We start from the raw sequence: 15,272 nt of genomic DNA, 5'->3' as shown, positions 1-15,272 counted from the left end.
CCAGATTGCTAGATTCAGCGATGCTGGATCTAGGTGTCTGATCTGTTGGTTGTGTTGCGTTAACAGATCTGGTTTGTTGGGCAGTTTGATGTGGGGTACTACAGAGAGATCTAGCAGTGTTGTGTACCAGGGTTGTCTTGCCCACGTTGGTGCTATTAAAATGAGTTTGAGTTTGTTTTGACTCAATTTGTTTACTAGATAAGGAAGGAGAGGGAGAGGAGGAAAAGCGTAAGCAAATATTCCTGACCAGTTCATCCATAGGGCATTGCCTTGGGATTGCTTGTGTGGGTATCTGGACGCGAAGTTTTGGCATTTTGCGTTCTCTTTTGTTGCAAATAAGTCTATTTGAGGTGTTCCCCAGAGTGTGAAGTAGGTGTTTAGAATTTGTGGGTGGATTTCCCATTCGTGGACTTGCTGGTGATCTCGAGAGAGATTGTCTGCCAGTTGATTCTGGATCCCTGGAATAAACTGTGCTATTAGACGAATTTAATGGTGGATTGCCCACTTCCATATGTTTTGAGCTAATAAGCTTAACTGCGTTGAATGTGTTCCTCCTTGTTTGTTTAGATAATACATCGTTGTCATGTTGTCTGTTTTGACAAGGATGTATTTGTGGATTAGGATTGGTTGGAAAGCTTTTAGTGCTTGAAAAACTGCTAATAATTCTAGATGATTTATATGCAGTTTTGTTTGATGTATGTTCCATTGTCCTCTTATGTTGTGTTGATTGAGATGTGCTCCCCACCCTGTCATGGAAGCATCTGTTATTACGTACTGTGGCACTGGGTCTTGGAAAGGCCGCCCTTTGTTTAAATTTATACTGTTCCACCATAGAAGCGAGAGGTAAGTTTGGCGGTCTATTAACACCAGATCTAGAAGGTGACCCTGTGCTTGAGACCACTGTGAGGCTAGGCACTGTTGTAAGGGCCTCATGTGCAGTCTTGCGTTTGGGACAATGGCTATGCATGAGGGCATCATGCCTAGGAGCTGTAGTATTGTTCTTGCTTGTATTGTCTGATTTGGAGACATGTGTTGAATGACTGTTGAAATTGTGAATTCTTTGTGGAGTTGGCGTTGCTACTCCTTTTGTCGTGTCTATTATGGCTCCTAGATATTGCTGTACTTTGCTTGGCTGAATGTTGGATTTTGCAAAGTTGACGGTGAACCCTAGTTTGTAGAGGGTTTGTATGACTTGATTTGTGTGGTTTGAGCATTGTGTGAGCAAAGTGGTTTTGATTAGCCAGTCGTCTAGATACGGGAATACATGTATTTGCTGCCTTCTGATGTGTGCAGCGACTACTGCTAGGCATTTTGTGAATACTCTTGGAGCGGTTGTTAAACCAAAAGGCAATACTTTGAATTGGTAATGTATTCCTTTGAATACAAACCTTAGATATTTTCTGTGTGACTGATGTATTGGTATATGGAAATATGCGTCTTTGAGGTCTAGGGTTGTCATGTAGTTGTGTTTTTTGAGCAATGGTAACACTTCTTGTAGTGTGACCATGTGAAAGTGGTCTGATTTGATGAATGTGTTTACTACTCTGAGGTCTAGAATTGGTCTCAGTGTTTTGTCCTTTTTTGGTATCAAAAAGTACAGTGAATAAACTCCTGTGTTTATTTGTGTGCTTGGTACTAATTCTATTGCATTTTTTTGCAGTAGTGCTTGAACTTCTATCTCTAGAAGCTGTGAATGGTGTTTTGATAAATTTTGTGATTTTGGTGGTATGTCTGGAGGGAATTGCAGGAATTCTATGCAATAACCATGTTGGATAATTGCTAGGACCCATGTGTCTGTAGTTATTTCCTCCCATGCTTCGTAATATTGACTTATCCTTCCCCCCACTGGTGTTGTGTGGGGGGGGTGAGTGACGTGTGAGTCACTGCTTGTTGGTAGTGGTTTTGGGGCTTTGAAATCTTCCTCTATTCCTAGGGAATTGGCCTCCTCTATACTGGCCCCGAAAGCCTCCCCTGTACTGTCCCTGGTAGGTGGACGGTGCGGACTGTGAGGTACTGGCTTGTGTGGCCTGACCCCGAAACCCTCCTCTAAAAGGTGTTTTGCGGAAGGTGGTATAAGATCCTCTGCTCTGCGGGGAGTAGAGTGCGCCCATGGCCTTGGCAGTGTCAGTGTCCTTTTTGAGCTTTTCTATGGCTGTGTCGACCTCCGGACCGAACAGAAGTTTTTCGTTTACTGGCATGTTAAGTACTGCCTGCTGAATTTCTGGCTTGAATCCAGACGTTCTGAGCCATGCGTGCCTACGGATGGTAACCGACGTATTAATGGTCCTTGCGGCTGTGTCTGCTGCATCCATAGAGGAGCGTATTTGATTGTTGGAAATGTTTTGACCCTCCTCAACAACCTGTTTTGCTCTTTTTTGTAGATCTTTTGGGAGATGTTCAATGAGATGCTGCATCTCATCCCAGTGGGCTCTGTCGTATCGCGCTAGCAGCGCTTCTGAGTTTGCGATGCGCCACTGGTTTGCTGCTTGGACAGCGACCCTCTTCCCGGCTGCATCAAACTTTCTGCTTTCTTTATCTGGGGGAGGTGCATCCCCAGAAGTGTGTGAATTTGCCCGTTTTCTGGCAGCCCCTACCACCACAGAGTCTGGTGGCAGCTGAGAGGTGATGAATACAGGGTCCGTAGGAGGCGCCTTATACTTTTTGTCCACTCTAGGCGTTACTGCCCTACTTTTAACTGGTTCCTTGAAGATCTCCTTTGCATGGCGTAGCATGCCTGGGAGCATAGGCAGGCTTTGGTAGGAGCTGTGGGTGGAGGAGAGGGTGTTAAATAAAAAGTCATCCTCTACTTGTTCAGAGTGTAGTTCCACATTATGGAACTGTGCTGCTCTAGCCACCACTTGTGAATAGGCTGTGCTGTCCTCAGGTGGTGATGGCCTAGTTGGGTATGTGTCTGGGCTGTTATCAGACACTGGTGCATCGTACAAGTCCCACGCGTCTTGATCTTGGTCATCGTGGCTCATGGCGGTGTGAGCTGGCGAATGTGACGGGGTGTAAGTTGGCGAAGCCGGAGTTACAGGTGGAGGCGAGGGAGGAGGTGTTACCTTCTTTGCTGTTTGTTGCTGAGGAGCCTCTTGTGCTATAAACTGAAGTGTTCTCTTTCTTTTGACAGGTGGAAGGGTACTGATCTTCCCTGTCCCCTGCTGAATAAAGATACGCTTTTGCGTGTGATCCACTTCAGTGGATTGCAGTTCCTGTTCGAATCTGTGTTTTTTCATTTGTGAAGACATAGAATGCTCTTCAGTATAGGAGCCTGAAACTGGGTCTGTTGGTGCTTTTTTCGGCTCCGAAAACCCTGTTTGTCTTTTCGGCTCCGAGGTAACCTTCCTCTTCTTTTGTGCTGAAAAATCTTGGCCCCTATGGTCTTCGGCGCCACTGTCTCGGCGTCGATCCGTGTCGACACCGAACTCTCGGTGTCGATGCTTCTCTTTAGCACTCTCTCGGTCCCGAGGAGGCTGCGTGCCGGTGTCTCGACCGGAGTCGGACGATCTCGACACTGAATGGGCCTTTTTCGGTGCCGATTGTTGGTCACCGGTAATTTGGGTTGAGCCATTGCCGGTTGGCAGTGGCGTCCCCTGGGCCTTTTTGCCTTTTTTAAGTTCTGATCTCGACGTCTTACTCACAGTTTTTGTATTGTCGAGTTCGTCGGAGTCTGAATCCTGGATGGAAAAGGATTCCTCCTGTTCCTCTTCTGTCTCGAACTGTCGATGCTCCTTTGGCGTGGACGCCATCTGCAGTCTTCTCGCTCGACGGTCGCGCAGAGTTTTTCGGGACCAGAACGCCCGACAGGCCTCACAGGATTCTTCGCTGTGCTCGGGTGACAGGCACAGGTTACAGACCGAGTGTTGGTCCGTATAAGGATATTTGTTGTGGCATTCAGGGCAGAATCGAAACGGGGTCCGTTCCATCGGCGTTGTTCTCCACGCGGTCGGGCCGACTAGGCCCCGACGGTGTGCCGAAATCTACCCCGAAGGGCACCGAAGCGCTTCGATGTTCAATGCGTCGTCATGTGTGTTTATCTCGAACCATATCGCAACGATACCGTCGAAAATCTTCCGTTTTCAGCTATCTTTCAGTTCCGAAACTCGGAGCGACAGGAACACGTCCGAACCCGATGGCGGAAAGAAAACAATCGAAGATGGAGTCGACGCCCATGCGCAATGAGCACAGAAGGAGGAGTCACTCGGTCCCGTGACTCGAAAACACTTCTTCGAAGAAAAACAACTTGTAACACTCCGACCCAACACCAGATGGCGAGCTATTGCAGAACATGTGTATCTACAGCGACAGATGCCATCGAACCAATTCTACTGATCAAGTTTTCAATGTGCTCAGTTATTCTGCCACTTCATTCATGATTCTCTCTGTTGGTTGGCTGAGATGTCACTTAGCAGACGAGGTTCCCTAAACCTGGTTTTAGCAGTAACTAATGAGAGGGGATGTATTGCAGCTAGGTGAGGAATGTAGGATCAGGTTAACTGTGATGGGGAATATCACTTTCATGAGCAATGCTAAGGAAATCAATTGATATCTATTTCTTTGGGATATTAGTCCAGATAACAGTACCAGGATTAACGTGATCTTGCAATGGAAACTGCTGCCACAGTATTCAAGAGAAGTGTTATTCAACAAAACTTTATATGATGGCATGGAGGTCAGATCATAAAATGTATTTTAGACTACGCCATTCACTAAACAAAAAAAACAACAAAAAAAAACTGTCCTTGTTACATAGTGTTCACAAGTCTGTACTAAAAAACTATTTCAGAAACCTATAGAAACATACTTTTTCTGGTATTTCATTTTAGGTATTATGAGCTTGTGATGTTCTGTTTTCACGATTTTGCCTGAAAACAAATATCCATCTACACAGATATGGCTCTTGACAGAAGAGATGGTGTGTGTACATAGAAATGGGCCTCTAGACAACGCACATTAAAGTGGAGTATACCAAACACTCATCCCTGGCCCAGCGTGCCACTTACCTCATGATAGGAGTATCCCCAAGCTACATACTTTTGCAAGTTGCGATTGAGAAGATTTGAGAGGGGCACTTAGGGTCAAAGCAACTGTTTTAAGCATTTGATCAGCAATACTAGGTCACTTTGGAGTCCCAGTCTTCAATAGTCACAATACTATGTTCTCTGTAACCATATTTATGTCAGGTATGCTGTCACTAGGTTAATTAATTTCTAAAAAGTATATTTCGTGGGAAGGCATCTTCTGGGAGGATACAAACATCAGACAGCATGCAAAGGCATTTACCTTGTATTGAATGCCACCAATAGCAAACTGACCATACAAAATAATGTGTTTATTAGCTCAAGGCTATTTCACTTATTCACTTTTTACCTGAGATGCACAACCAAGTACTAACATATGTTAGTATCAAGGAATTTTAGTATTGCCTTATTCATCAAAACTATGACCCCCCCTCACCCCCTTGTAAACGCAACTGATTAACTGACTCACCGTCACACTGTTCTCACTGCCCTCTCTTCCTCGTGAGTTGCTGCTTTCAGAACTGCCTGCCTGAAGTGTTAAAACCTCTGCCACCTTCGCTGGGGTCATGCCTTTGCACACAGAAGCCACCAATGGCTTAGGGGTGAATTTGGAAGCTCCCTGCACCTTTCTGGATACAGGGGTGTTTAAGGGAGTTCTCAGCAATGATTCCTTGACCTCTTGTGTCACAGGAAGCTCGGCTTTATTAGATGATTTGGTCTAAAACAAATAAAAATTAATGAGAAGCACCTTCATCTTATCTGACGGCATCAGGGCAGAAACAAAGGATTAAGCAATAAAATGAGCAATAGGTCTGTTGTGGTACATTCAAGGGTGGTTCTGTCCATCAGCATAAGTGTGTTTTGACAAACTGAGGGAGAATAGAGAGAAACCTACTTTATAATCGGCACGTCATCTATTTGGACTCATCGGGGCCCTTGATCCTAGCTGTCACTGTGCCTGCATCTGCCTACCAGAGGAGTGACAATCACAGCTAACTTTACTGGTGCTCCCTGCTTGCCTTCTGAACTAGACAACATCTTGGGCTGTGGGAGCAGAATCTTTCCCCTGCACTCCCTTGCTAGAGGCGGGCGTGGCCAGGGATATATAGCTGTAATAATTTGACCTAGGATGTCAGCAATGCATCTTTAGCAGCTGATTTTTACTTACAACACAATACTCAGATAGTCAATAGCCAGACAGTGGGTACAAGAAGACAGACATGCAGAAGAAGAGGGGTTCATTTTATTAAGTAGGACTGGATAAGATATCCAGACCCAAAGCAAACTGATTTTAAACATCATTCCAAAATCTGAGCATTCTCATTCACTAGAAACATACCTCAACCAAGTACAACTTGAAATGTGTAACTTTAAAAACCTAAATGGCTGAAACAGCAAGACTTCTTATAAAATGAAGTAACTGCTTAAAAGGATGAGCACACTTGTTTCAAAGTTCTAACGTACTTAAAAAAATAAAAGTTGGGACTGTGTGTGTAAAAGTTATACAAGTTACCAATGTCATCAAGAGACAACCCCATTTTCTTCAGTGTTGAAAGTTGTCTGAGAATTCCATAAATAATGACAACTACTTTCCAACAAAGGATTTTAAGAGGATTCTGGTTTCCAATGAAGGTTTCTTATTTACAGAGGAATTTTCCACACAATTAGATTTTCCTTTGGTGTTACAATTTCAAGACACAAATTTAGTAAATGCCTCACTGCCATCATACAAGATTACTTGAACATAGAAAAGCCATACCTGGCACAACTACTGATCACCCGGAGGACCAGAGAGGATGAGTAGCTGTGCTGTATAACAATATCTCAAAATGAAATTTCAGATTGAAATTTTCTTAAGTAAAACATTGTGACCTAAAGTTTGAAATAGTTTGCCTACATGGAAAATGCATGATATCTTATGACCAAATTCTATGGTTTTGTACATTTAAAGTGTGACCCTAACTATAACGTCACTGTAACCTTTGGTGTTCTTCAGTGAATGTCTTTTTTTTTTTTTAAATATATAAAGTAATTTTAAATTCTTCACATGAATCCAACTACCGCCATTCCTACTGCATGGTTGGTGGCAGGATCTGGCCTTTGGCCAACCCTCACTAACCATCCAACCCAGTGCCAAGCAGGGCTTTTGGCATGCACAGAGAGGGTTGGCCACAGTGCCTGGCCTGCGGTGAACCAACACTAACACCAACACCAACACCACCACCACCTGAATGCCGTTCCCCTCCGCCATTCCTCCATCTCCTCAGCATGCTGCAGGCACAGGCTCCCAGCCTGCCCTGCAGCCACTCAAAGCAGCGTCAGGATTGTCTGGAAGCGCCAAGCCAGGATGCCCCCAGTCAGACTGGGAGCCTGTGCAGGCTCCCTTCAGCCCAGCAATTATTGCTGGGCTGGAGACAGCCTACTGCGCATGTTTGTTTGGACGGCCCGAGACGGCCTGCCAAACACACATGCGCTCTGTGGGGGGGAGTGCTCTGCACTCACACTCATCACCCCCATGACCCCGCCCCTTTACAAGGAAACAATAATAAACTCTGTTTATTATTGTTTCCTTGTAAAAGTTTTGCAGCTGCCGCTGCTGACAGAGGGGCAACAATCCTCCGCCCTAATGGAGGAGCCGTACCTGCATATATGGCTCCAGGAGCACGGATGTGCGGCCCCCTTTTCTGCATGGGCCATCCCCAAGGAGGTGGTGAGCCCCGTGAATATATATGGCCAGGAGGGCTCCATGATATTAATAATGTCTATGGCCCTGGGGAGGTGATGGTCACTAGGGCCAAGGTGGTCCACATGCACCCACCCACCAAGTCATTATATGATATGCAGACCTGGGGGAAGTGGTGGTCCCTATGTACAGTTGGTCCATGCGGCCCCTCCGTATTTTGTGATGTTGAGCCCCAGGGAAGTGGTGGCCCCAGGGGCTTCGATAAGCCCCTGGAGGAGGGGCCCCATGTGGCCCCCATCCAGTTTTTTTTTTTTTTTTTTTTAAATACCCCCATATGCTCCTGGACCTGGCCCACCCACAGGCTCTTAAAACAAGCACAGGGGAACCATGCCCCTTTTTTGTTTTTTTTTGTTTTAGTTTTCTGAAAAATCCACAAATGTTGGCAGCTAATCAGATATCAGCACGGGACTGTTGAATCCAGAGGATCTATGCCCCTATATACCTATATTTTTTACCCTTTAATAGCCCTTAAACTACTTATCAGATTTACAACAAACCACAAAAGGCTTGATCTGCGCACCAAGATCTAGCTTCCTGCCACATTTGGTGTAATTCAGTTCTGCAGTTCAGACTGTGGTCGCGTCTAAAGAACCTATAGGAAGAAACATGGGAAAAGCACTTTTTCCCCTCTGTCCCTGCTTGACCGATCATCCCAAAACTTTCCATGCACACCAAGACCTATAGGACACTTTTTTGGAAAATTGCATGTGGCATGTTCCGCTGCAGATTCACATGCTATGCATACGTCGGCCATCTAGTGTTGGGCTCGGAGTGTTATACGTTGTTTTTCTCCGAATAAGTGTTGGGAGTCACAGGATCGAGTGACTCCTTCTCTTCAGCTCCATTGGGCATGGGCATTGACTCCATGTTAGATTGTTTTCCCGCAGAGGGTAAGGTAGGCGTGAGAGTATGCAATAAAGAGATGATAGATATACATATATGGAAAATGTCACTTACCCAGTGTACATCTGTTCGTGGCATGAGTCGCTGCAGATTCACATGCTGTGCACAGTCCGCCATCTGGTGTTGGGCTCGGAGTGTTACAAGTTGTTTTTCTTCGAAGAAGTCTTTTCGAGTCACGAGACCGAGGGACTCCTCCCATTTCGATTCCATTGCGCATGGGCGTCGACTCCATCTTAGATTGTTTTCCCCGCAGAGGGTGAGGTAGGAGTTGTGTATGTTAGTAATAGTGCCCATGCAATGGAATGAATACGTATGTACATAATAAAGGTTAAAGTAATATATTTACAAATGTTCAAGATCTACTTCTAAACGGCTACAGGCACCCAGGGAGGCGGGTGGGCGCATGTGAATCTGCAGCGACTCATGCCACGAACAGATGTACACTGGGTAAGTGACATTTTCCGTTCGATGGCATGTGTAGCTGCAGATACACATGCTGTGCATAGACTAGTAAGCAGTTATCTCCCCTAAAGCGGTGGTTCAGCCTATAGGAGTTGAAGTAGTTTGAAATAATGTTCTTAGTACAGCCTGACCTACTGTGGCTTGTTGTGCAGTTAACACATCTACACAGTAGTGCTTGGTAAATGTATGAGGCGTAGACCATGTTGCTGCCTTACATATTTCGTTCATTGGAATATTTCCTAGAAAGGCCATGGTAGCCCCTTTCTTTCTGGTTGAGTGTGCCTTTGGTGCAATAGGCAGCTCTCTTTGCTTTAAGATAGCAGGTTTGAATACACTTAACTATCCACCTAGCAATGCCTTGTTTTGAAATTGGATTTCCTGTATGAGGTTTTTGAAAGGCAATAAATAGTTGTTTTGTTTTTCTAATTAGTTTTGTTCTGTCAATGTAGTACATTAGTGCTCTTTTGATGTCTAATGTATGTAGTGCTCTTTCAGCTACAGAATCTGGTTGTGGGGAGAACACTGGTAATTCTACTGTTTGATTTAAGTGAGATAACCTTTGGTAAAAATTTGGGATTTGTTCTTAGAACTACTTTATTTTTATGTATCTGAATAAAATGGTTCTTGTATGGTAAATGCTTGAATCTTGCTCACTCTTCTTAGAGATGTGATGGCAATCAAAAATGCAACTTTCCACGTTAAGTATTGCATTTCACAAGAATGCATGGGCTCGAAAGGTGGACCCATGAGTCTTGTTAAGACAATGTTGAGGTTCCATGAAGGAACAGGTGGTGTTCTTGGTGGTATGATTCTCTTTAAGCCTTCCATAAACGCTTTAATGACTGGTATTCTAAATAGTGAAGTTGAATGAGTAATTTGTAGGTAAGCTGATATTGCGGTGAGATGTATCTTTATGGAAGAGAAAGCTAGATTTGATTTTTGCAAATGTAGTAAATATCCTACTATATCTTTTGGAGATGCGTGTAATGGCTGAATTTGATTATTCTGGCAGTAATACACAAATCTTTTCCACTTGTTTGCATAGCAGTGTCTAGTGGTAGGTTTCCTAGCTTGTTTTATGACCTCCATACATTCTTGTGTGAGGTGCAAGTGTCCGAATTCTAGGATTTCAGGAGCCAAATTGCTAGATTCAAAGATGCTGGATTTGGATGTCTGATCTGTTGTTTGTGTTGTGTTAACAGAACTGGTTTGTTGGGTAGTTTGACATGAGGTACTACTGACAGGTCTAGTAGTGTCGTGTACCAAGGTTGCCTTGCCCATGTTGGTGCTATTAGTATGAGTTTGAGTTTGTTTTGACTCAACCTGTTTACTACATATGGAAGGAGAGGGAGAGGGGGAAAAGCGTATGCAAAGATCCCTGACCAGTTCATCCATAGAGCACTGCCTTGGGATTGATCTTGTGGGTACCTGGATGCGAAGTTTTGGCATTTTGAGTTTTCCTTTGTTGCAAATAGATCTATTTGAGGTGTCCCCCAAACTTGAAAGTAATTGTTTAGTATTTGGGGGTGAATTTCCTACTCGTGGGTTTGTTGGTGATCGAGAGAGATGGTCTGCCAACTGGTTCTGAATCCCTGGAATAAATTGTGCTATTAGGCGAATGTGGTTGTGAATCGCCCAATGCCATATTTTCTGTGTTAGGAGGCACAACTGTGTCGAGTGTGTCCCTCCTTGTTTGTTTAGATAATACATTGTTGTCATGTCTGTTTTGACAAGAATGTATTTTTGGGTTATTATGGGTTGAAATGCTTTCAGCGCTAGAAATACTGCTAACATTTCCAAGTGATTTATGTGAAACTGTCTTTGATGTATGTCCCATTGTCCTTGGATGCTGTGTTGATTGAGGTGTGCTCCCCACCCTGTCATGGAAGCATCTGTTATGACGTATTGTGGCACTGGGTCTTGGAAAGGCCGCCCTCGGTTTAAATTTGTACTGTTCCACCATAGAAGCGAGATGTATGTTTGGCGGTCTATCAACACCAGATCTAGAAGTTGACCCTGTGCTTGTGACCATTGTGATGCTAGGCACTGTTGTAAGGGCCGCATGTGCAATCTTGCGTTTGGGACAATGGCTATGCATGAAGACATCATGCCTAGTAGTTTCGTTACCATTCTGACTTGTATCTTTTGTGTTGGATACATGGCCTGTATTACCTTGTGAAATGTTTGAACCCGTTGTGGACTTGGAGTGGCAATCCCCTTTGCTGTGTTGATTGTCGCTCCTAAGTATTGCTGTGTTTGACACGGCAAAAGGTGTGACTTCGCGTAGTTGATGGAGAAACCTAGCCTGTGAAGGGTTTGTATGACATATTTTGTGTGCTGTGAACACTGTTTTAGCGTATTGGTTTTGATTAACCAGTCGTCTAAGTACGGGAACACATGTATTTGCTGCCTTCTGATCTGTGCAGCTACTACTGCCAGGCATTTTGTAAAAACTCTTGGCGCAGTTGTTATTCCGAATGGCAACACTTTGAATTGGTAATGTATTCCTTGGAATACGAACCTTAGGTATTTCCTGTCTGAAGGATGTATTGGTATATGGAAATACGCATCTTTTAGATCTAATGTTGTCATGTAGTCTTGCTGTTTGAGCAGTGGGATTACGTCTTGTAACGTGACCATGTGAAAGTGGTCTGATTTTATGTAGGTATTTAGTGTTCTGAGATCTAGTATTGGTCTCAGAGTTTTGTCCTTTTTGGGTATTAGAAAGTACAGTGAGTAAACTCCTGTGTTTTCTTGTTGAATTGGTACTAATTATATTGCGTCCTTTTGTAGCAATGCTTGAACTTCTAGTCCTAGAAGATCTATATGTTATTTTGACATATTGTGTGTTTTCGGTGGGACGTTTGGAGGGAATTGGCGAAATTCTATGCAATAACCATGCTGGATAATTGCTAAGACCCAAGTGTCTGTTGTAATTTCCTCCCAAAGTTTGTAAAATTGTCTTAGGCTTCCCCCCACAGGTGTTATGTGATGGGGTGTGTGACTTGTGAGTCACTGTTTATTTTGAGGGGTTTTGGGGCCTTCGAATTTCTCGATTTTTTGGGAATTGGCCCCCTCTATATTGCCCCCCGAAAACCTCCCCTCTGATACTGACCCTGGTAAGTAGGCCTTGTTTGTGAGGTTGTGGTTTCTGTGGGTTGACCTCGAAACCCTCCCCTAAAAGGTGTTTTCCGAAATGTGCCTCTGCTCTGCGGGGAGTAGAGTGCGCCCATGGCTTTGGCTGTATCGGTGTCCTTTTTGAGTTTCTCAATGGCAGGGTCTACCTCCGGCCCAAACAATTGCTGTTCATTAAACGGCATATTGAGCACAGCTTGCTGGATTTCCGGTTTGAACCCAGAAGTGCGCAGCCATGCGTGCCTTCGTATTGTGACTGCAGTGTTTATTGTCCTTGCAGCTGTATCTGCTGCATCCATGGAAGACCGTATCTGATTATTTGAGATACTTTGTCCCTCTTCTACCACTTGTTGCGCTCTTTTTTGGAACTCCTTGGGTAAGTGTTCGATGAAATGTTGCATTTCATCCCAATGAGCCCTGTCGTATCTTGCTAAAAGTGCTTGTGAATTGGCAATACGCCACTGATCTGCTGCTTGTGCTGCAACCCTTTTTCCCGCAGCATCAAATTTGCGGCTCTCCTTGTCTGGAGGTGGTGCGTCGCCTGAGGTATGAGAGTTGGCTCTCTTACGAGCTGCCCCCACAACTACCGAGTCTGGTGTTAGTTGTGTTGTAATATATATTGGATCTGTGGGCGGTGGCTTATATTTTTTCTCCACCCTTGGAGTTATGGCTCTGCCTTTAACTGGATCCTGAAATATTTGTTTTGAATGTCTTAGCATTCCTGGGAGCATGGGAAGGCTTTGGTACTGGCTATGGGTGGAGGATAGGGTGTTAAAGAGAAAGTCATCCTCAATTGGTTCCGAATGTAAGGAGACATTGTGGAATTTGGCTGCCCTTGCGACCACCTGTGCATAGGATGTACTGTCCTCAGGTGGTGACGGTTTTGTAGGATAAGAGTCTGGGCTACTGTCAGACACTGGAGCATCGTAGAGGTCGCATGCATCGGGATCATCCTGACTCATTGTGGTATGAGCTGGTGAGTGCATTAGTGGTGGAGTTGTCGCTGGTGATGCATGTGTTGATGGTGGTGGAGAAGGTGGTGGGGTTGTTTTCTTTGCCACCTTTGCCTGTGGTTGCTTGTCCCCTTGTTGAAAGGAAAGTTTCCTTTTAATCTTGCTTGGGGGAAGAGTGGTTATCTTCCCTGTGTCCTCATGAATATGAAGCCTTCTTTGCGTGTAGTCAGGCTCTACAGCTTGAAGCTCCTCTCCAAATCTATGTAATTGGGTGGTTAACCCTTGTTCCTCTGTATAGGAACTCTTTTTCGGCTCCAAGGCTGGATGTTTCGGGACCGAAACCTTTTCGGAAGTCTTTTTCGGTTCCGAAGAAATTTTCTTTGGTTTCGGCGCGGTGTCTCGGTGCCGAATCTCTTTGGTGCCGCTGTCTCTGTGCCGAAGTTTCTCAGAGCCGCTGTCTCGGCTCCGAGGTTGCTGTGTGGCGGTATCACGACCGGAGTCGGATGACTTCGACACCAGCATGCCCTTTTTTGGTGCCTTGGGTCGGTCACCTAGTTTTTGGGTTAAGCCATGGCCTGTTGGCGGTGGCGTCCCCTGGGCTTTTGTGGACTTTTCGCGAGTCCTTATTTTCGACGTCTTACTCACGGTTGTGGTTTCTTCGGCGTCGAGTTCTTCTGAATCCGACTCGTGCATGGAGAAAGCTTCTTCTTCCTCCTCGAACCGTTGTTGACCTGTCGGCGTGGACGCCATTTGTAATCTCCTGGCTCTTCGGTCTCTCAGCGTCTTCCTCGACCGAAACGCTCGACAGGCTTCACACGTATCCTCCTTGTGCTCGGGGGACAAGCACAAGTTACAGACCAGATGCTGATCTGTATACGGATATTTGTTATGGCATTTTGGACAGAAGCGGAACGGGGTCCGTTCCATCAGTCTTGAAGTCGCACGCGGTCGGGCCGACCAGGCCCAGACGGGGGATCGAAATTACCCCGAAGGGCCACCGGAGCTCTTCAAAATTCGGTGTCAATTTGTTCTAACTAACCAGATAACGAACGCAACAATACCGACGTTTTTTTCCGAGATTCTAACTAACTTTCCGACCCGAAACACGGAGCGAAAAGGAACACGTCTGAACCCGATGGCAGAAAAAAAAACAATCTAAGATGGAGTCGACGCCCATGCGCAATGGAATCGAAATGGAGTAGTGTTAAGCATTTGTTGTACATACACATAGACAATAAATGAGGTACACACACTCGGAGACAAATCCAGCCAATAGGTTTTGTTATAGAAAAATATCTTTTCTTAGTTTATTTTAAGAACCACAGGTTCAAATTTAACATGTAATATCTTGTTGGAAAGGTATTGCAGGTAAGTACATTAGGAACTTTGAATCATTTCAATTGCATGTATACTTTTCAAGTTATTCACAAATAGCTACTTTAAAAGTGGACACAGTGCAATTTTCACAGTTCCTGGGGGAGGTAAGTTATTGTTAGTTTTACCAGGTAAGTAAGACACTTACAGGGTTCAGTTCTTGGTCCAAGGTAGCCCACCGTTGGGGGTTCAGAACAACCCCAAAGTTACCACACCAGCAGCTCAGGGCCGGTCAGGTGCAGAGTTCAAAGTGGTGCCCAAAACGCATAGGCTTCAATGGAGAGAAGGCGGTGCCCCGGTTCCGGTCTGCTTGCAGGTAAGTACCCGCGTCTTTGGAGGGCAGACCAGGGGGGTTTTGTAGGGCACCGGGGGGACACAAGCCCACACAGAAATTTCACCCTCAGCGGCGCGGGGGCGGCCGGGTGCAGTGTTAGAACAAGCGTCTGGTTCGCAATGTTAGTCAATGAGAGATCAAGGGATCTCTTCAGCGCTGCAGGCAGGCAAGGGGGGGCTTCCTCGGGGAAACCTCCACTTGGGCAAGGGAGAGGGACTCCTGGGGGTCACTTCTGCAGTGAAAGTCCGGTCCTTCAGGTCCTGGGGACTGCGGGTGCAGGGTCTTTTCCAGGCGTCGGGACTTAGGTTTCAGAGAGTCGCGGTCAGGGGAAGCCTCGGGATTCCCTC

General features: G+C 45.3%; 1 protein-coding gene across 9 annotated transcripts in view; it reads right to left on the bottom strand.

The window, feature by feature from the left end:
• The window catches only part of TCOF1 (treacle ribosome biogenesis factor 1), a 437,876-nt gene that overhangs the window by 313,885 nt on the left and 108,719 nt on the right, over positions 1 to 15,272 (bottom strand). For 4 of the 9 annotated variants that reach the window (XM_069199543.1, XM_069199548.1, XM_069199544.1 and 1 more), the window contains exon 8: positions 5,491 to 5,739. The exons of the other annotated variants lie outside the window; for them this stretch is intronic. In XM_069199543.1, coding sequence (XP_069055644.1) covers positions 5,491 to 5,739 — 249 coding nt within the window. The remainder of the gene's footprint in view (positions 1 to 5,490; positions 5,740 to 15,272) is intronic. 9 annotated transcript variants of the gene reach the window in all.

This window comes from Pleurodeles waltl, chromosome 7, assembly GCF_031143425.1.
Source record: "Pleurodeles waltl isolate 20211129_DDA chromosome 7, aPleWal1.hap1.20221129, whole genome shotgun sequence".
Taxonomy (NCBI): domain Eukaryota; kingdom Metazoa; phylum Chordata; class Amphibia; order Caudata; family Salamandridae; genus Pleurodeles; species Pleurodeles waltl.
The sequence above is the reverse complement of the archived record's forward strand: the minus strand, read 5'-3'. Positions and strand labels throughout refer to the sequence as shown.